This window comes from Ciconia boyciana, chromosome 3, assembly GCF_034638445.1.
Source record: "Ciconia boyciana chromosome 3, ASM3463844v1, whole genome shotgun sequence".
Classification (NCBI taxonomy): Eukaryota; Metazoa; Chordata; class Aves; order Ciconiiformes; family Ciconiidae; genus Ciconia; species Ciconia boyciana.
In genome coordinates, this window is record NC_132936.1 from 64,635,245 (window position 1) to 64,657,185 (window position 21,941).

General features: G+C 36.7%; 2 protein-coding genes across 2 annotated transcripts in view; both read right to left on the reverse strand.

The window, feature by feature from the left end:
* Window positions 1–21,722, reverse strand: part of HBS1L (HBS1 like translational GTPase) — a 62,844-nt gene extending 41,122 nt beyond the window's left edge. The window contains exons 1-4 of the mRNA XM_072855901.1: window positions 21,562–21,722; window positions 18,244–18,309; window positions 16,146–16,283; window positions 13,656–13,850 (exon numbers count right to left, since the gene is read on the reverse strand). Of these exons, the coding sequence (XP_072712002.1) occupies window positions 13,656–13,850; window positions 16,146–16,283; window positions 18,244–18,309; window positions 21,562–21,604 (442 nt within the window). The 5' untranslated portion in view covers window positions 21,605–21,722. The remainder of the gene's footprint in view (window positions 1–13,655; window positions 13,851–16,145; window positions 16,284–18,243; window positions 18,310–21,561) is intronic.
* LOC140649146 (uncharacterized) lies at window positions 9,979–12,796 on the reverse strand. The gene has a single exon (XM_072855902.1). It carries the CDS (start codon window positions 12,623–12,625, stop codon window positions 11,576–11,578), a length of 1,050 nt encoding a protein of 349 aa, XP_072712003.1. The 5' UTR covers window positions 12,626–12,796; the 3' UTR covers window positions 9,979–11,575.
* Window positions 21,723–21,941: the final 219 nt, after the last annotated feature.

The window sequence follows — 21,941 nt, forward strand, 5'->3', positions numbered from 1 at the left end:
CTTACTACTGGGATTCAAAGCTCAGCTCTTCTGATACAGCTAGCTACATCACCACTAGCAGCTCTTACTGGTACACTTTCCAGATATTCCTGTGCTGTAAAGGAATTTTTTCTGTAGGTACTTCCTAAACTTGAGCAACTCCTGCCATTTAGAAAAAAAAGAGTACAATCTCAGTTTTGTCCTAAGTGCTACACAGATGAAAGTTCAACAGATCACACACAAACCTACTCAACACCAGCTGTCTTTAACAAAAGACAAATAATAACTAAACACATTCCTAGGAGAGGATGACCACATTCTCAAAGCACAGGTTGAGATGCAAGCTGTTAGATAAAGGAGTCAAACTACTAAGGCATACTTTAACGCCACGTAATTTTCTTCGAGTTCATTTTTGTCAAATTTTCTGTTTGTCTTCTCTGTAATATCAACAGGCTTCAACATCTACCTTTGCTGCTTCTTTAATTCTAATTGAAGGCACCCTGTTCATTTCCTAAATAAACAGAATTAATTTGCCACACTGCTATTGTGCCCTGTTCATATATAAAGTACATTTGAGGAAGGGCAAAAATGCAGAGGAAGCAATGGCTATTAAAAAATACAAAGAATATGGAGAAAGAAAAGCTTTAGCTTTGTTATTTAAATGTGTTAGTGGCAACACATTTACAGACAAAGAATCTTTGAAACCTAGGTGTGAAACTGCTAAAGATCTCTGAATCTAACTTGCAAAACAAACTCAAACTGCATCAATGCAGTAGGCTGATCAAGCGTACTGAATTTATCTGCAGCCCAGAACTTACGCAGTACTAAAAACAAGGTATTAGCAGAAAAAAAAGGCAAACAAGTTCACAAATCTATTACTACAATTTTAGAAACAAATCTTAAGCTATCAAAAAAGCCACGAAGGCGATTTTCCTGGACCACCACTGTACACCACACTGTTTGTACACTCAGCTACAACAGATTATACACAAGGAAGACATCGTTCCATAAGAAATACATTATAGATGCTACCAGTAACAATGGACATTATTAGGGATTTAGTGAATCTAACATTAATTCAATTATTAAGCTGACAGTAGGGCTTTCAGTAGCTAACTGATATAGAATCCTAGTATTAAGCTCTAATTGTATTTATCAGGGAAATCGTTGCAAGGAGAAGTGGAGATACTGGTCAAGCTGAAGTAAGCAAGGTAAAAGTAAGCTACTTGACATACACAAAAACATGCATTTGAGAAGCACAAGATACCTTAAAAAAAATCTGTTCTGCATTAAAATTTAGGAAAAGTTTATAAAAATTGCCCCACCTTTCAGTGTCAGAAATGTATTCACTTACATAGTTAAGTTTTCCCTTTCTAATTGCAGCATGTTTTACATTATCTGCATTACTTATCTACATTTGCATTATTTATCTATATTACCACCCTGAAAATTTCTTTAACTATTCCAGATTTTCCTATGAACTCCTCTGGCGCTAGCCAAACATAGCAGAATTCCAGAGTTATCAAAGATGAACTTGCTTAATTAAGTCTAGAAAAAATGGAGACTGAACATCGCCATAATCTGACTAAGGAAGACCTATATTTGGAACAACCTATGTATAGATGTGATGTGAAACATAGCATTGGAGGCTCTATTCTTCATTGCTGAAATCATTCAGAGACACGAACTGATTTATAAAAAGCTGCATATCTGAGTCTAGAAGACTCAGAACTGAATATAGTAAAATAGAACCTATAGCTTTAAATAGGCTTTGCAAGATTTATCAGATGCAGATCAATGCCAGGAAAAGTTCATTTGCCAGTCTGAAGCAGTGCATTTCACTCTATTGTGATATTAGAGAGGAACTTGCATAGACTCAAGTTCATTGCTTCATGTTTTCCTCTTCCTTGAAAGAGTAGACATGTCACATTTGCAGTAGTACCTGCAAGCACACAGATAGCATCCAAAACCTTACAATAGTTTGTTCGCATATATATGTTATCAGAAAAATAGTGTTAAAAGCATACAATTCAAATCACATTTTTGCCTTCAAAAATGTTTAGTTAAAATCTTTAAGTGGCACTTTTCCTCCTTTTTTCAACTTAAGCATAGCACTTGGTGTATACGCAGTTTCACCATCTTGCCTAGCTGACAAGCAAAGTTAGTCATTTTCCTGTTTTTGGCTCAGCAATAGGGAAGAGGAAAACATTAAAAATAGGAAAATGTGATTCTAAAACCACAAAAAGTGGTAACAAGGACTCAAACAAGGAGTACCCAAAACAACTTCAACTCATATTTTGGAATTAATTAGATATAAAATTTCCATTTAGGCTGAGCTTTTACATGCAGTAAAAACACGGAGAACTGAAGCAACAACCACTCAAAGCTCCTCCTCCACATCTCTGCCAACTGGGCATCACAGCTTATGCAGGCACAGGTATTTTCCATATTTAAGTCACCTAGTTTTCCAAGTTCTTGGCATTTTAAGCATGAATTTCTACCAGGCATTCTAACAGTAAACTCATGAGTTTTAAGTTTAATGGCCATTTCAAATGTCACAAGTATAATAGAAAGGAGGAACCTGGGACTTTAAGCACTGTAACTGTCCACTCTGAAGACCGAAATGCTAGTTTTATGAGAGAATACAAAAGCCGAGATGATGAAAAACAGGTAATATTTTGTCACCTAAGAACAAATCAGTTCAGGTGCAAATAGAAGCACACAAGTAGTGGGTGGGTGGCATTTCTGTTGACATATACATGGCATAATACACTAGAGTATGCAACTAATACATTTTATAACAATACTGAATCACACAGAATTAAAAAAAAATATGTATGATACTGCAGAAACACATCCAGAAGACCATACAGAGATAAAGTAGGGTTTGATAACACAAATTTTACAGGGAAGGAACAATAGTATTTGTAGTGAAAGACACCTAGCATAAACAGACATTGTAAAGTAATTTTGTGTTTTAAGCTTGCATTTTTTACACCTTCCTGGCTTTTAACTTTTAACTTCTTTTCTGAATTTTTACATGTGTTTCCTATTAGCATTCAAGCTCCTTTTCATCAGTAACTAATATATTTTAAACTGTTTTGTTTGGTCCCACAATTTTGGATTTGATATGCCCATACTTCTAATGTTTAGATGTCTTACTAGTTTCTAGAGCTGAAATGTGTTGGCTTACAACTGCAAAATACTACTGTCTCAGCCTTGTCAACACCCTTGCTTTGAGTACTCAAGTGCAAACTTCAGGTAAGACTTACAATGTTTAAACTGATATACAACGGCACTACAGCAGCAATCATTCATCCTTAAAACTTAACAGGATTTAAAAAAAAAAAAAAAAGTGACTCCAACCATACTTTCCTGGCACTCCAGCAATCACATCTGAGAACTTAGTAAATTCTTCACTTTACCTTCTAAAGACACAGAGAAAACCAACTGATGGCTGATCTTTACTATAACCTGAAAGGACTGAGATAGAAGGCCACTGTAAGAACAAGCGGAGCTACTGTTTCCCCAGGATCTCTGATTCTGGAATCCCAAAGCTCTAAAAAGGACACAATCATTTTTAGGTTTATCTAAGCTCTCCTAGCTTCCAAGCAAAGCACCCAACTTTCACACATGATACAGTAAACTATGAAAATGATTGACTTTGTATTGGTTTACACTTTGTCTGAAAAAAAGTAAACCAAACCAGTGTTAAAGGACCATAAAAGAAAACTCAGAAAAAGCCTGGAGTGTCACTTTTTCCAGTGTAGGTGTACAGTATGTAAGAGGAGAATCTCAAAAAGGTATCTCAAAGGATTTTAAAAAGCTTTTCATTGCTGGTGACACATTTTTCCCTGAAATAAGCCACTTCCTTTCTAAAACCCACACAGTACCTCAGTGTCAAGATTCAGTAACTTCTCAAAGTCTGTGTATATATTTTTCTTACACAAAACACGGAAGTCTTAAATTCTCATTACTTTCCATGATTTAAGATATAACTATATCATCAGTCATGTCAGATTTCAAACATTTCCATTCAGTACAGAACAAATTCTCTTTGTCACAGACTGAATACATGCCATACCTGAGTATCATTACAATGGGCTCTCATCACTATAGCAGGCATTTGAGAACTCTCATGTTACTGAAAAGTTAGAACAGCCAATTGAAGTTGGGGACGAAAATTTCTTCTGAGCTACCTGGGTATAAATAATGGGTTTTCAAATGTGTGAAATCAAAGCATTAGAGCCTAGTATGATAAATGGAAGTAAAACCTGAGGGACTCTAAGCTAATGAAAATATATTGTACATCACCATTAAACTTCAGAATGTTTGTACCTCCAGGATTTCTCTGGAATTCTCCCTATAAATAAAATCCAAAAGTATTGGTTTGTTTGTTTTTTCATTTAAGACTCCCAACTTCACTTGTCCATTAACCACAAAGCAGAAGTGATAAAAGTTATCTGTTAAAGCACAATAATCTGCATTCTGACATTTGCACTAGGAAGCAACTGCTATCACAGTGTCCATCTGTAGCATAAAAAGACAGAAGACAAGTAAGTATTTGTCCATGGACTGAGAAATGCCCATCATTTTGAACCAAAAACAAAGCTTGCTGCACTCAACTGAGTGAAAAGAAAAAGCTAATTACATAAAGTCCCGCTGTGGTAACATTTGTGGGATTTTTGTTTATTTGTTACTGGTGTAAAGCAAAAATGAAGGAATATATTTACACAGGAGAAGCAAAAAAGAACTCTAGAAAATTGAAAGATAAACAACATTAACAAAATGCAAGCTAAGCACCTACTAATTTTATTTGTGGCTTGTACTCTTGAAACTGCCCACACTGTCTTAATAGCTATGTCAAAAACCTGAATAAATGCAGTATTAATAAAAATCATAAATAAAAAATAAATGCCAGTGAAGAAATGCCCGCTTCTCTATTAACAGCTGCAAGCAAAGCAGTACAGTCCAATATTTAGAAATCTAGACTGGAGCTTGAGACCTGTGCTCTATTCCTAGATTATCTGGCATATCATGAGTAAGGCTTTTCAATTTCCTGTGCCTTACTTTCAATTTTGACTCTTTACTGTGAAGCTTGTTTCTTATTAAATATTTATACATATAGCCCCATAAAGGTCCTGTTCTTGGTGCTGTTCCTGAGAAATTACTGTAATACAAAATAGCCAGTGCCCCCAAAAAAATAGCTCAACTATGAGAATGACTTCATTAAAAAAAGACTAGATTCCTTGCTATCCCAACAACAATCAAACTAAACATGCTCAGTTCACACTAGTTTTAATTTCCTGCAAGGACTGCACATTTACAGACATCTGACCTCCTTCTTGCTCATACATCACTAAAACCAAAAATCTTAGTGTCATAAAGTGGTTAACAATTCCGTTAAAGGTGCCTGAAATGGAATAGAATCTAGCTCACTCACCAGTATCTGTATTTGTTCTGCAATACTAACACGGTCAAAAAGAAATGAAAACGTAGTTTAGCCAGAAAAAACAAGCAGAAATGAAACGAATATGCACAGAATGCAGATCCTTTTGACTAAGAGGGTACCATTTTTACATAAACATTTTTTAGAAATTTGAACTTTAAGAAAGGTTTCTTAGAGAACCCATAAATATCAGCTAAATTTCATAAAATAAAAATTCTTGCTTGACTATAGTGAAAGCAAACTTATTACAATAATGCATTTCAAATTGCAATCTCTGAACATCACTAATACCCTAATGCTGAGATCAAGTGAAGGATGCCCGAGAAATGCTACATATGTCAAGAACATATGCTACTAGTTAAAAATAAATTTATATAAAGTTTTCATTCTTTGATTTTATGGACAAAAAGACTCAAAATAGCCAATTGAAAAATTAAAATAAGGTCCATCTTCATCAGCTATTACCTCCATACATTGACGTGATGACGAGGAAATCCTTCACAAGCAACTGTTCTCTAAAATCTCCATATTCTCATTATAAAGAGAGTTAGATAATTTTCACTATGTCTTCCTAAGTCTGTAAGTTAACAAATTGTTCATGCATTCTTTCAAGATCTATCATTTTAATCTCTGCAGTCTAAAACCATTTTACGGGTTCTAGTCATCTTCTGGTCATTTCATCACCAGAGAAGGGCAATGGGTTATTTTCCAAAGGAATCCTACCAACACTAAGCATCCAAATCAATTACTTAACCAACAAACCATTGACATACTTCAGAAGCCACTAATTGTTTTTAATGGGCCATTTTTGAGTATGCAATGTAATGTATCCACAAACCAGATAAAGAAAACTTCCATGATGACATAAAACACCAGAAACCCATGAACCATTTCATAAGAATTGTTCATCTCAACAATCACCTAGAATCACAAACTGCAACTAGCTTTTACTTTTGGTAAAAATGTATACTTCAACAGTCTGCATAAAGGAGCAACTGGCTGTATAGTACAGTAATACTAAAACAGAGACCCATTCCCATTGAACTAAATTAAGACAGCAATTTGGGAAGACCAAAAGAGCTTGCTTCAATAAATAAATAAATAAATCACCATTGGCTTTGATTTTTGTTTCATCACTTTGTTTTCTAGTGCAGACTAAACACATCAGTTTCACAAAAGAAGTTTCCCTTACCCCCCCACAGAAAAACGTGTAAGGTCAAAACCATTAGCACACACAGAAGTATAGATAACTTGGACTAATGACATTTCCTCATCATCTAAATAGCAGTTTGGACATAGTGAATTGAACATAAAATCTACTTAAGAATTTATCAGCCGTCTACATTTCACAAAAACCAAAAAAGGATACAAGTTACCCACAAAAATCCAACTCAATTTCCAAAGAAACAAAAAAGCAGAGAAGCATCCCCTTTCAGCACTTTAGGAAGTTTATTTTTACTGTATGAATTACAATGTGATGAAATTTTTGCTTTTTTTCTCCTGACCACAATTCATAATCAACATTTAATACAAAAACGCTTTAACAACTTTGAAAAGCTGAGCACTTTAGCTTTGAAAGAGATGTGAATGATTGTGTGTATAACCCTAAACTACTGCCCTTGTATAAAGGTACTGTAACAAACTATATACATTTCATAAAGACAACCTATATCCTATCTTCATACAAATTATTTTGTATAGCTATTCATTTTTGCAGTAGTAGTAGTTGCTCTTTAACTTTTTGCATAAGTGTAGATTTTCAGAAACTGTTGATTACTGAAAAATGTATTTGAATTACATGATTAGAGGAAATAGGGCAAAACACACAAAATTGCAAAGACTACCTCACTGCACCACTTAGTCTCTTAGAAATAAGATTTTGAAATATTACTGTGCAACAGTTCCAGAAATTCAAGTAGCTTGCTGCCTCTGAAACTTAAGATCCTGAGAATTGTCTGAACAATTCAATGAGAAATTACTCATAGTTATTTCTGAATAAAAAGTAAAAACCAGGTATGTGAAGTTTTAATCCCATGAGATTTTTTAAAATCTAAAGCTTATGCTCCTAACATTCTATACTTTTCTCAAAACAAAAGTGTTTTCTGTTGTAATTAAAAAACAGCTAAATATAATTACGTTAAATCACATCCCAAAGGGTACAAATCATCAATCTTTTTGATATCCCAATGTGGGTTGTTATTTTCCTACCCTTCTAATACTTTAACTTTCAATTTGCCCTGGTTTCCCAAAACAAGTTCGGATAGAAATCAGCTAGAAAAAGGAAACCTAAGAGAAAAAAAAGGAAGGGGTATTTCGAGACATTTTAAGAATGTTGATTTTAAGAAATCAACTGTAGTAGCTCAAATTTCTACTGTAACAAAGAGCTTGAGAACTAACTTTAGACAGTTGGTTTTTTCTTATTTCACTGATATCCTTTCCTTTTTAAGATCCAAATGAGGTTTAAAAACGCTATCAAAATGATCTAAAAAAGCTTTACAAACCCATTTCTAACCAAAAGCAAACTGGAGCCTCAATTTGGTATCTGAAGACACACTAGTAGATGCCAGGTTTTGCCTTACTTTCTCCAAAGGAATCTTCCATGGAAAGAAGTATGCCCACGCAAACCTAGACAAGAACTGGAGCCTGTTTCCACAATAGATTCAATCATCATAGAACATTCAATCACAACTCTATTTCTATCAGGTAAGTTAACAAGAAATTGTAATTAAGTCAGTCCTTTAAGAATACGCATTTTATTTAGGTACATAAAGCAATGTCCACAAGGCAATTTTATATTAAAAATATTCAGCAGCCACTTAAAAATTATGTACAAAATAAATTTAATGTACAAAATACCTTAGGAGTATACAGTCTGAATACCACAAGTAATATTTAGTTTAGTAGTTTAATATTATCTTTTTTATCTCCATATGCAAACACAGACACAAGTACTTTGCAATGTTAATATGTGAATTCCAAAACAAGTAACATAATTAACCCGTATTAGACAAAGATGCACACTAGCTGCAAAATGGGGGGGGGGGGGGGGGGGGGCGGGAAGTTTTATACATACATCAATAAAATAAGCTCACCGTGTTAAGCATAAAATAGACAGATTTAGTTAACAAGAATTCTAACATTCATTAGGCGGAAACACTTCAGTGCAAAGGCCAAACACAGACTTCTTATACAAAAATGCCATATACCATAGTAACATGCAGTATTCTAAGACAAACCTGTCACTAATGACACAAACCCGGTTCTCAGTAAGGAAATTATTAAAATACCTGTTTCATTTAAAAAGCAAATATAGTAACACATTACCTTTTATTTATAAAAACAAAACTGTAAAATTTTCCAAGCATGGAAATAAATAATCTCTGCTGAAAATTAATTGGAATTCAGGTTTATCCACCACATAGGCACCTCTGCAGTGTTCCGCTTGCAGGTTTGTTTTTGCAATTCAAGGCTCACTTCAGGATTCAGGATTGCAAACTGAAGAAAAATCCCTCCCCTACTCCTTATACACTGAACAGCATTGTTCTTCAAGATCACTAACAACACTGAGATAAATGCAAACAAAAAAGTATTTATATACGAAAATCTAGCTACCTAACAAGATCCAAAGTTGTTTACTAAGGTATTAGTCCCACAGTAAGATCCATGATAAACATGCAATGCCATTGCCCTTTGGCTTCAGTCACTTGTTTGAAGTTTAATCTGCATGAAACCTATGGCAAAACTGAGCTCTAAGTACTACACATTTCCACCTACTACTTGTACATACTTTCCGATGGAATCCACAGGATGTACATTTAGGTGTATGTCCAGTTCAGGCTCTAAAATTATTAAAAATGCTAAGAAGTTTTATGCAAAGAAGAGTGGCCAGGGGAATGAGAAAACAGATCAAAACCAAAGAGAAGTTCAACAAGAATAAGGGAAAAGATTTAGAGGGGAACAACAAAGCTATTCACTGAAAATTTTAAAAAAGCACACATGTATTCGAAATCTCTACCTACATTAATTAGGGCCTCAAGAATATCTGGAACATAAGAAAGCAAAACCACCTAGAAGTATACCAGGCATGATGATGCCAAACTTTGTACTAATATTTTACTTTTAAAAATCAGAATTTTGTCACAAGAAGAATACACACAATTTTGGAAAAACTGAACTTGAATTATAAATTCTGCAAATAGGACATTTTGCCTCAGTGGGAAAAACAGACTTGGACTTTTAAGCAGTGGGAAGTTAATATTTGGACTGACTACAGAGACACTGATCACTGAAAAGCATTTTATATTGTTCAAAAAGCAGAAGTTGGTATTAAGACTAATTAATAAAACAACCAGTATACAATCAGTATCAGACAGACTTCTATAGGAAGTCTTCTGAGGAAATAAATCAATTATGCTCCTGCTCGTGAACTTGGATCATAGTGTATACACTGGATTGTATTATTTACACTTCAATGCTTTAAGGCACTCAAAATAGGTAAGGATACAGATGGCTAGATTAACATGTCAACTAGAACATAAACACTGCAGCACTGTCATTATATAAAACTTTTATTAGTAAGTGTAAGAAACATTAATTTCATTCAAGAGGTCAGAGGACACACTGCTCATAGTCCTAAATGACAACAGCATCAACTAGACAAACAAGCAAAATATACAGAACATGAAATCTGTACCTGAGAGCACTGGAACATGTTATATTTTTATTTAGAAACAAAACTGTAGTGCAACCTGAAGTCAGGAATAAACCTGAAGTTTTTGTCTTCTTTTTGATGAAAGATGTTCAACAAAAATTCGATTTAAACTAGATGAAAATTGTATCTACTGTTCCATACTAGCTGCCAAGTTTAGCATGAATAACTGTATGGCAGTATATGAACAAACGTATTTTTCTAGTTGCAGCAGTACCTTTATTGCACTTATTGCTGTTCAGGATCTAAAATACTGACATTGACACTGGAAATACATTAAAAGTAGTAACGTGTACTAAAAGGAAAGTTGAAACATACATGCAGTTACTAGTTTGACTAACATGGGCACGAGAATCTGGTAATTATCAGCTAAAAAAATAAGTCCAGAATGCCCTGATTCTGATCTTCTATATAAAGATTCAAAGTAACAGCAATGGGTGCAAACAGTAGAAGAGAATATATTTCCATTACTAAAGGATGCTTTCTTCAAAACAGACAAGAGGCAGACACAAACAGCACTTATGCTTTGCCTGATTTTTTTTTTCCATTAAGCAAAGACTCTCATGCTAAAGTTGAAAGAATTGTTATTCCAATACTTCTCTGAAAGACTTGAGAATAAACCATAGAATCCCAGTGAAACTTCATGAAATACATGCAACATGAATATACCTACAAAACAGCTGTTTTAAAATCCTGAATATCACATTTTGACAGCTGATTAGAGAGTGAATGGGGGGTGCACACAATTTTAATTGCTTGCTCCCCTACAAATTTGGTCCTATCAAAAACTATACATGTCCTATCACAACTAAAACTGTCAAAACCTGAGGTTAGCGAGGCTTTTAAAAACTAAAGGTATTTCTGTTGTAATATTGTAACCAGTATAAAGACAGAAGAGAATAGTGACCTTGACTGGAAATACCAATTACAAGACTGGCAATTTAATAACCTACCTTATCAGAAAATCTAACTTTAAGAACATTTAATAAAACAGTCGTAATATAAACTGAGGTTCCCACTCCCCAAACTATGCACCACATAGCAAAACTAAATTACTTTACAAAATAATAATTCAGTGTTCCTTCCAATGAACTGTATCTTCAACACCTAGAGAGATGTTTCAAGAAGTCCAATGGTGTTTATAGAATTTTGTACATGCAATATCTATATACTGAAGTTCAAGAGTTTGCAAAAGTTAAAAATGTTAAACTGTCAGTGAAAATTAGGCAAAAATAAAGATATTCAGTGCAACAGCTTAAAAGTTAACATACAAATTTGATACCAAACAGTGAGAACTGTAATATGTCAATTAAAAAAATAAAAAATTCAATTCTGGATTATAAACAGGTCCTATATAATTAGTTGTGGGTTTTGGTTTGGTTTTTTTTAAATATACCAAGATATAAACACTGATTCTTTCTTTTTTTTTTTTTTTTGCACTACTCTCTTGTAAAAGCTCTTTTTTGGTTAGCTTTCACAATATCATCAGGAGATGCTGATTTGAAGTCAAACGGTGTTATGGCTATTATAGGACCAGTTTCCTTGGGTTTTACATCTTGTACTTGTCTACTGTATAGGAAAGCTTTATGCATACCAATTGTGCGTCGCTTATAACCTTTTGGAGGATAACGGAGACACAAGGTTAAAGCAAAAGCTGAAGGTCTTGCACGCAGTGCCTTCATCCATGAAAAGGACAAATCCTGCCTCTTAGGAGTAAGCCCTCTTTTGGGTTTTTTATTTGCTTTGGCAAAACCAGAACATTTTCCTTGTTTTTCTTTTAAAAGTTTAGTTTCAGGGCTTAAGATATTTGACTGTCCTACCACATTTTGTTCTGCAGATACACCTGCATTTTTTACAAGGACACTTAAATCAATGTTGGTTCTTTTAGAGGACCTCAATTCAGCGACATTGAGCATGGGGAAGTCTGTCCTTTGTTGAGTTTTATCTACTTCAATAGTCTCCGCTATTAAATCCGAGAGTGATAAATTCTCAACTTCCTTTAGTGGAGAAACTTTAGAGAGGGCTAGAGAAGACAAAGATCCTGTTAGCTCTGGCATCCCACCTGAAGTTTGGGGTTGACTCACTAGTTGTGATAATGGTGAGGTTCCCAATTTCGTATCAGTGAGACTTGCTGTTGACTGGGTATAAAGATCAGCCAAAGAATAACAGTGGCTAGGACTGCTTTCCTGGTGCTCCTGAAGTAAGTCAGCCAATGATGTACTTCCAGACCTTAACACTGGCAAAGCAGCCATGTCTGAAGAGGGGCTTTTTTGTTTTCTGCTTTGCAGAAGTGAAGGAAAATTTTCAAGAAGTTGATTCTTTCTACTTACAGTATGACTGACTTCATTATCAAGAGCCAGTTTTCCTAAAGCACTTGTTAAACACGGAGGACTGTAAAAATTTGCATTACTGTTACAATCAGAAGTATTTGGGGAAACAAGAGGAATGCTGTCTTCAGGACTCACAGAATCACAAACCACATTCTGCATCAGCAAGGATTTCAAGTCCTGTGTTTCCTTGCATTCCAACTTCTTAAAGGAACAATTTCCAGATGGGTTACTTCCTATGCTAAAGTAAACATCTTCACTGTCAGGAATCGAACTTACTGCATTAGCACTTTCTGGTAGTTGATTCTCTGCCTGTTTATTCACAGGTTCACAAAACGTTCCTTTACACAAATCATCGCTGAAAGAAGATGACAGAACAAGTGAAGAGGATTTCAATCCTTTCCTTTCAGATGTAAGCATATTGGATTTTTCAGCATTAAGGAGCATTTTGTCATTTGTAATTAGAGAGTAACAAGCTGAACCACTTTTGGCTGTCAAGTTTCCAAACCCAGGTTTGTTGGCATTGTCAGCAACATTTTCTACTGCACAAGAGAAACTGTCTGTATCAATACACATTTCTGGACAACAAAGTAAGTCTCCTTACCTTACGATAGCCAGTAATTTTCAGATGGAAGTGCAGTCGCAACGAAATATCCGATTTTTTTGAAGTAGACAGCGGCAACAAAAAAAAAGTCAAGAAGAAACATGAAAAGGCATTTAATTACTAAGTGTTATCCAAAGATACGCAGTGCTCTACAATTAAATTATGGGTATCAAAATAAGTTACTGTACAGGCACTACCAAAAAAAGGGAGGTATGGGGGATGGCAGATATCAGTTCACCAAACAAATAATGGAAGTGCATAAAACTTAAAGATGTTGTCCAACTTTTAGGACATGTATTCATTCACTTAAGTCATATATTAGAAATCAGAAATTTACTGTGAACTGCAGAGGGTTGCAGTTTGAATTTAAGCTGACACTAAGGTTTTATTTTGACTCCTAGCTCAAGAAAAGCTATTGTTTCCTTTGTATGTTTTTAGAACACAGAAATAGAAGAATAAGTTGGTCTTTTTAAATGTTCTAATAAATGACTAATGCAATAACAAGCATCTTCACAGGTTGTAAAGCCAAAATTAAACTGTACATAGAAATGAATCATCTTGAATGTAAACAATTAAATAGAAGTATACCTTTTGTCGTTTTTCCTACAATCACAGCGTCCTCATTCTTGGTCTTCACATATTGCTTACTGCCTTGTGAAAGCACAAGATCCAAAGCCTTCTGTACATCAAATTTACTATCCAGTACTGCTTGCACCATTGTTTGCTCTGGTACAGACTCTGCCAAAACTTCTCTCATTTGATCAAGGCATGAATTAAGATGGGCTAAAAGAGACATATTACTGTTATAAGCTGCACAAAAAAAAAAGTCTTAAGCGGCCTAACCACTAGCACCACACATCTGATTAACAAAAACAGGAGAAAAATATCATAGTAAGAGATAAAACCTTTAGAAATTAATTTCCATCTCACTTATTGCTATGATAAACTTTGCCCCCAAACCCTGCAGAATATTTGACTAATTTCAGATATTGCTAGAAGGAACATATCACTGACTACTACATATTAGTTTATAAAGTCTCAATATTTAAATACTTTGGCATTGTAAAATTAACTATCTTCACTGCAGAGAAGAAATACAAATAATCACCTTGAAATTACACAAAGTAATTTAGTAAGTCAACGTGGAATCCCATTGAACAGCATACTTTAAGTGTTTATAGATGCTGTAATTAACACCCAAAGTAAAACAGCTTTTTCAGGGGGCCTCAGGCCTTACCGATTGAAAACTCTGGATCAACACACCAGGTTTGAAACTACGTGCAGTCTTTACCTTTCCTAAAACTGTAATACATTTTTTGGCTGATAAAATCAATTTTCTTTGGAGCATATTTCCACAACCAGTATAAACCTTGTCTATGGTCAGTTTCTTAAGTCTTGACCTGCCGCACAACAAGAGACTGAAAATTCACCTGGCTGCCACTCACTGGAAGTAGTGGGCTAATCAGACATACAAATACAAGAGAACAGAAAAAAATCTTTCTGAATATCATGGTTTCTGCCAGTTCAGATTTTAGAAAACAGGAACTGAACAACAGGAAGACAACCACAGATTCTTTATTTGAACGCCTCCTCAAAGATGGTGATGTTTAAAGAACTTTGCTAAGGGAACTCAATACTACAGAATTCCAACTTCCTCAAGGTTACTTAAATCAGCACCCTCGATCCGTAATCAAGTCAATGTTCCCCAGACATTTGCTCTGCAAAACAAGTACTGGCAGAGCCCTGCACAACATGCTGGTTGGCCATTTTATTATCCGACACTCAACAAGGACAATCTTGCCAAACTCTTTGCAGTCAGATTGACCACAATCAATAATTTTGTATTAATGGCGAACACTGCACACTATACCAAACATAACAGGTCTTGTGGGACCACTGCTGTTTTCACAGTAGAAATGGTTATTTCTAGGTTTCTTTTCCATCTTTTTTTTCATCCAGAATATTACTTTCCAATAAGTTCCAATATCAACTCTTAACTGATTGAGTCTGTCAAAAGCATTCTGAAAAGCCAGGGTACAGTATTGTCTAGATCACCTGTATCCACATACTGGCTGATTCTTTCAAATTGCCCCCTACAGCATTATTTCCTGCTGTAAAAACATGTACATTACACCCCAATTTATCACATTTACCCATATGTCTATGCATTAGCATAGCTTCTACCAATTTACTTGACGTGGAATCTAGATTGTTTCTATTCTATCTATTGTTTCTGAATTTTCTGCAACTTGTTTTAAATACCAAGTTTCATTCATGCATTTTATTACCTATTCATTCACCAACACACATTACTCTGAGCTTATCAACATTTTTAAAATAACCTAGATTATTTCCAAAACATGAAAAACTAAGTTAACTATTAATAGTTAGGAAAGAGACTTGTGAATCTTTTTCACAAAGCATGTAATTAAGCTACCAGGCAGCAACTTTAAATAACAAAAGCAAGTATTTTTTCCCCAATCACTCAGCTCAGAACTCTGCTTATAACGTGGAATTCACAGCTGCAGAACTGAATGGAAACCAAAGTCTAATAAATTCAAAACAGGGTAAGACAAGCTTGTAGAGGATACAGGTAACTAAAGATATTGGCTACTGTTTCAAGGAAATGTGTGACTTTCAAAACCTCTCAAATACTGCTAATTGCCATAATTTGGAATGCCATACAAGCAAAAGATTATTCTACAAATGATCTGTTTCTAATACTCTTCCCTAAGCGTCCATTTGCAGAGTCAAGACCTTGAGCTACATGGATGCTTGGTCTGAGCCAGTACAGCTGTTTTTATGTCTGAATTTCATATCAAATCTCACTATTTCTAATAAGAAACTAAGAAGAACATAATCCAACATATGCAACCAAGTTACAAGTAGTATACAAAAGGTAGTTATGAACTTGAAGAATCACCACTGAAGCTATGCTCATGAAGGGTGTGGTTATACAACAAGATTACAAAATTGAGTAGTGTCAGTCAAGTAACAAACATTAATTTAAGACTATTTTAGTAAGTCCTTAATTAGTAAAGGAGATTGTTCTGAGAATTATTTATTTTATATAATTACCTCTATCAACTTCAGTCAACTGATGATTGGATGTAAAATAATCAGCAGTATCATCTGTACCTTCGTAGCCATATTCTTCTTCTAATGGTTCAGCAAATGTGGCTGGTTTGTCTCGTCTGGAGTAGATAAATTGAGCTGCTGCATTAGGTAAAAAACAAAGTATTAAAAAAAAAGTCAAATATTTTTTCCTCCTTTAAAAACAAAACATATCTAAAGGGGAAAAAAAGGACGCTGATCTGTTGCAGTGGTTTCAGGGGTGTGGGGATGGGACACTACTGCATAATGACTACTACCTGAAGACTGTACAGAGCATACAGCAGTTCATCCTAGAATATAAGTCAGTCATCAATCACAGTGAAGCCACAGGCTGGGCAATATCCTTGTATTCATGTAATGCAATAATTCTGCAAAGCTCAGTATTCAAACAAAATAATATACTTCAAGTTTGAAAAATAGTATTTTCTATACTGAATTACCATCTATGGCCTAATGTCTTCAGAACCTTACTCCGCAATTATTTTTTTTTACCTCAGTTACAAGTAAAAAATAAATTAGCATGAAGATAACTTTGCTTTTACAGCATGACACTGTCAAACTACTGGTAACAATTTAATGGAGTTGGACACATTCTTCTCTTCTTGGAATTTCATTCGAAATACAGCCCATGAGTTAAAATGTATATTCAACACGAAATTTTAAACAAGTCCATAATTCCACTCTGATTTAGCAACACATTAAGGCATATATAGATAAAACTTCTTGCTGAACATGAGCCCCAGTCATCACATACTCTCAGAAACGTACAAAGTATAACGTAAATTAATTTCCTTATGTTACGTAATATTCTCCCCAACTCTGAAATACATACTGAAAGTATATGTATATCCAGAAGTAGTATAGCCTTAACAACTGTTTCCCAAACGTGTACCATTTAATAGTCAATGGCCATAACTGAAGCAACCATTAAAAGATTGCTATACAATCTAGATCAGATTATTTTATAAATGAAACTTACCTAAAAAGAATTCTTAGGAAAATTACTGTGCACAAACAAGAATTAATTTTGCAATTTAGCACTTTATACTTGATTAAAAAGGAAACACGTTGCCCATTTTCATCACAAAATGCAATGCTACCTTAATTCTTAGAAAAGGTCAGAAAAATTCTAGCAATTAAACTTAGAAATTGAATGCAAGACAATCTGAATTTAAATCAGGGAATGTGACTACAAATAATAAAAGTACACACCTAGATTTGCTTATCTAAAAATCAACAAGATGACAGAGGAACAGATTTTTAAATTAACTAATTAACTCAAGTACCTGTGGCCAGAGGTCACAGACTACATTACAGTCGCAGTGGATTTAGATCCAGCCTAGTTACCTGCAGTAGTACAGCCTCACATCAACATCAGCTATACTATTTTCAGGGCCTCCTCAGCTCTAGAAACACTGCCACCAAATCTGGGGAAACCCTGACCTCATAATCTTACCAGATTTGACTGGAGAACACAACCTAATGGTTCTACAGTCCGGTTGAATTCAGCTGGGCTGAGCCACTCCAATTATGTCTTACCTGAGCACACGCTATCACTATTTTATATCTACTTTGCAACATTACAAATGCCCGAAGGCTTATTAGCTCCACATGATCTTGCATGAGAACAGAAGCCAGTGAGGACCAGTGCTGCATCCCACAACAAGACTCCTTACCCCACACTTACTCAAAGTTGTGTAAAAGACATCAACTACCAGGTGCAGAATCACAACTGTTAAGCCCAGCTAGATCCTACTAACAATTTTAAAACATACCAAATGTTTCAAGACTATCAACACATTCCCATAAACCAGATTTTTACATTATCAAGTACATTCTGACCATCCCAGATAACATGCTTGTACAAATGAAGATATGCCCAGCTGTCTAATGTGACTTCCAAAAGTACAACAATGCCTAACACTACCTAACCGACTTTAACAAGATTATGGCTGCTAGGCACTTTTCAAAAGTTTCACTAGGTTTTAAATATTGTTTTATTCTAGAAACAAATACAGTAGGAATCAATGGGCAATGCTTATACGTAATCATTTGAACTAACCTGTTGAAGGAGAAATGCAATAATCATCTTCTACTGATTGGCCATACACATCATCATCTTCAAAATCTATGAAGCAGAAACAGTAAGATTAGTCTGCACAATTTCTACATACTTAATATCATAATTGAAAGGGTAGTTTTTACACGACGTTTTAAGAAATTATGCATCTCTAGTATTCCAGAAGTGCAGTTAAGTAGTGTTTATTTACCTAGGTAAGAAATTCTAAGTTACAATAATAGAATTTTAACATTTAATACTCTATTCATTAGGAAAGCTGAAAATTTTCAAGAGCTGCCATGGTTCACGCCTCCTCCTTCAGAATCTCCTGTGGAAGGCTGCTCTCACAGTCCACACCCAACTTTCTACAGTTCCACAAATCTTTACTCACGGCACTTCTCTTGACGTTTCTGCTTGACCTCTCAATAGTCTTAACCACAGACAGTTCAATTATGATCTCTACTCCAACAACTCAGGATCAGCATTTCTACTCCATACCTATCTGCTTCTCAGCTTTCTTCTCTGACCTATCCTCATGGCCATCTACCTTTCAACTCAAGCTCAGCAAGGCAAAAACACAATTTCCAATTCCCTTTGAATATGCAAAATTGTTTCAGCCAAGAATCTTATACAGTTACTCTAAACATAGCCATATACTTTCTCCATTTTAAAAAAAACAGGTACCAGGAATCAGTTATCAGGAAACACAGAGAGAAGGTAAATTATCCCCCCTGCCCCATCCTAGTATTATTTGAAAATAAATATTATTTGAAAATAAATTTGTAATTTTCACTAATAATGAAATAAATGAAAAAGTAATTGAACTATTTTTAAAGATGTTATTGCATACACTTGGCGGTTTCACAAATAACATATATTGTTTGTTGTTTTAAAAGAGTGAGAGAAAAAAGTAGCTAACAGCTAAAACAAAATCTGCACTCTGATATCAACTTACAGACCACAGAACTGGGACATTACAAACACTGTATCCAACTATAAAAGGCTCAGAATATCATAGGCTTTGATTGTTTGTCTTTAAAAAAAAAAGAGCGTATTGTTATCTACTCTTTGACCATGTTGAAAAGAACACACTGCCTCCTGGTTCCATGCTAGGACCAATTAATCTATAAAAAGTCTACAGAAGAGTTATACATTTTTTTCCAAGGTAAGAAGACTTTTTGTAGTTTGGCCAATACTTGGATAGTGTCAAGGAGAACTCCAAGATGACTTGTGTGAATGGTTAACATTCACAGTTAGTAGTAAGTGAAGTCAAGGTAAGTCTTGTCAGTGTGCATTATTTGAATCACTTGTATATCCCATACTGGTTTAATTTCTAGACTAAGAAAAAGACACCTCAGTGAAAATGGCTCAGCTTGCATTGACCATAATTATTAAAAAATTAATTACAGAAATTACAGAGAACAGAGTAGAAGTCACAGAAGCATTCCAGAGCATCAATAGCTGTATCACCAACATACTCTCAGCTGGAGTATCACATTCAGTTCTCATCACAATACCTCAAAAAGGAGACAGCAGAAATAGAATATGGTCAAATAAAGGCCTCAAGATCTAAGGCTTCAGAAGCCTTCCTATAAAAGGAGACCAAAAAATACTGTAAATATTTACTTTAGAAAGGAGACAAATAATTGGGCCAGACAAAGCATTACAGTATCATAAGTGGCATAAAAAAACACATATGGCATTATATTAAATTAAAAAAGGACAAAAAAACGTACTTCATTTGGGACAGAAATGATTGTATGTGACTACAAAAGTAGTATACAGTGTAAGTATAAAGACCACACATATACACACTTCTAATTAAACCTGACATGTAATGCAACAGTAAAGTTTCAAATAGCAATAGCAACTTAAGCCTCATGTGGCTACAGCAAATTACTATGTATCTCAGCAACCTCATTAAAAGAGATTCTAATGAGTGTACAACCACTGAAATGAGTCCTACAGGTTGGGCACCCAACTTCACAGATGACAGAGATTCAGTTGAAATCAACATTTCAGCCAATCTGTGATGAAGAAAATCTCTAGAGGATGAAAGAATCAAGCAGTAAAATCCCCAATCCAGTCTAAGATTTTGCCTATATTAAGTACATTTGCACTACTAAAACCTGTAAGGTAGGCCACACAGATGTCATGGCTCACAAGGATTTACACAACTTCCCCAAAAATTCCAAGATCATGGTGCAAAACCCAATTTGTGCTACTATAATATTATATACATGTTGCATCTGTTCACTGAACAACAAAAGACCAGAGGCAGGCAGAAGTATTTCTTGCAATTTTTTTACATAACCTGACAAAGTGAGGCAACAAAATAGCTGCTCCCATAGTAAAGGGTTCTTTAAAATACCAATATCAACTGGAAGTGCGTCCATTTTTCCACAGCCCAAGCCAACACAAACAAAGCCTTTGAGAAAAAAGGGTGCAATTTACAGTTTGCCTAAGTTAATGGGACAGAGCACAAAGAAAGCTGTAGTACTGCAGGTAGGAGCCGAGTTCTTACACAAGAGCTCATTCATTCCATGCAAGGTTAAGTAAAACATGACAGAAAGGTATCTGAAAAAGAGGTTCTTCCTTAGATACTCAAATGCTCATCTTCAGGAACTTCATCCCTTCTACGAGGAACGGCTGTTGCCGCTTATCTATCTATGGCTGAACACCAGCAACAATTTGCTGGAGTTAGGCTGGGAACACAAAGTTTTAAGCTTTACAAGGCTAAAGAAGGGCGGGTTCAATTGTATTGAGGCTGGTTTTCAAGTCACTCCCACCCGCCTGAAAAGCAGTTAATTTCGGCGGCTTAAGGCAACGCAGGTAAACCCTGCCACAGCTTGGCCTCCGTGCCAGAGCCGCGCTTGACCCGTGTGAAAGCTCCGGGAGACCCCGGCGGCGGGAGGTGGCCCTGACGGGCAGCGGCGGCGGCAGCGCGGCCACGTGCGCCCGACCCGCCACTCGGGCGGGAAACGGGCGGGGAGGGGGGAGGCGGGGCGAGGCCTCGCACGGGGCCTCGTCCAACCCCCGCGGAGGGGAGGGGAGGGGGCTGCTTCTCCCCTCCCACCGCCCTTGACAGCCCCCCGCGCCCTCCCCTCCACCCGTGCGGGCCCCGGCACACCCTCCCGCCTGCGGACACCGCCGCACACCCCCGCGGGGCGGAAGGGCCCGCCGGGAAAAGGGGTACGGGCCGGGCCGGGCCGGGCCGGGCCAGGGTTGGGGGGGGGGGGACACGACGCGAAGGGACCGGCAGTTAGGGCGGCGTCCGGGGCGGCCCCCGCAGCTCTGCCGCCAGCTCCTGCTCGCCACTACCTTCGTCGTAGTTATAGCCTCGGACGTTCCTGTGCCGGGACATGATGGCGGCGGCGGCGGCCGCCTCACTCGCCCAGAGTGGCGCTGGCGCGGCGGACCTAGGGCACCATGTTGGTGTGCAGTGGGCCTGGCGGAATCCCCGTGCGCAGGCGCGCCGAGTACTCTTCCGCCTTCATCTCGCTGTTGCGCATGCGCGGCCTGTCCCGCTTCGCCCGGCAGCTTCCTGGTCGGCCGGTTGTGCGAGGCGGGGGGGGGGCGGCTCCCTACGCCGCTCGTGCTCCGCCCCTGCGCCGGGCCGTTGTCCACGTCAGCGGCGGGCGCTGGCCTCGCGCCGCTGGGGCCGGCTGAGGGGCTGGGGAGGCCGGGCGGCGCGGGGCCTG

Bases quoted from the DNA above. Each gene is read 5' to 3' on its own strand.
- LOC140649146 (XM_072855902.1), bottom strand. From the start codon at position 12,625: ATGCAGAATGTGGTTTGTGATTCTGTGAGTCCTGAAGACAGCATTCCT.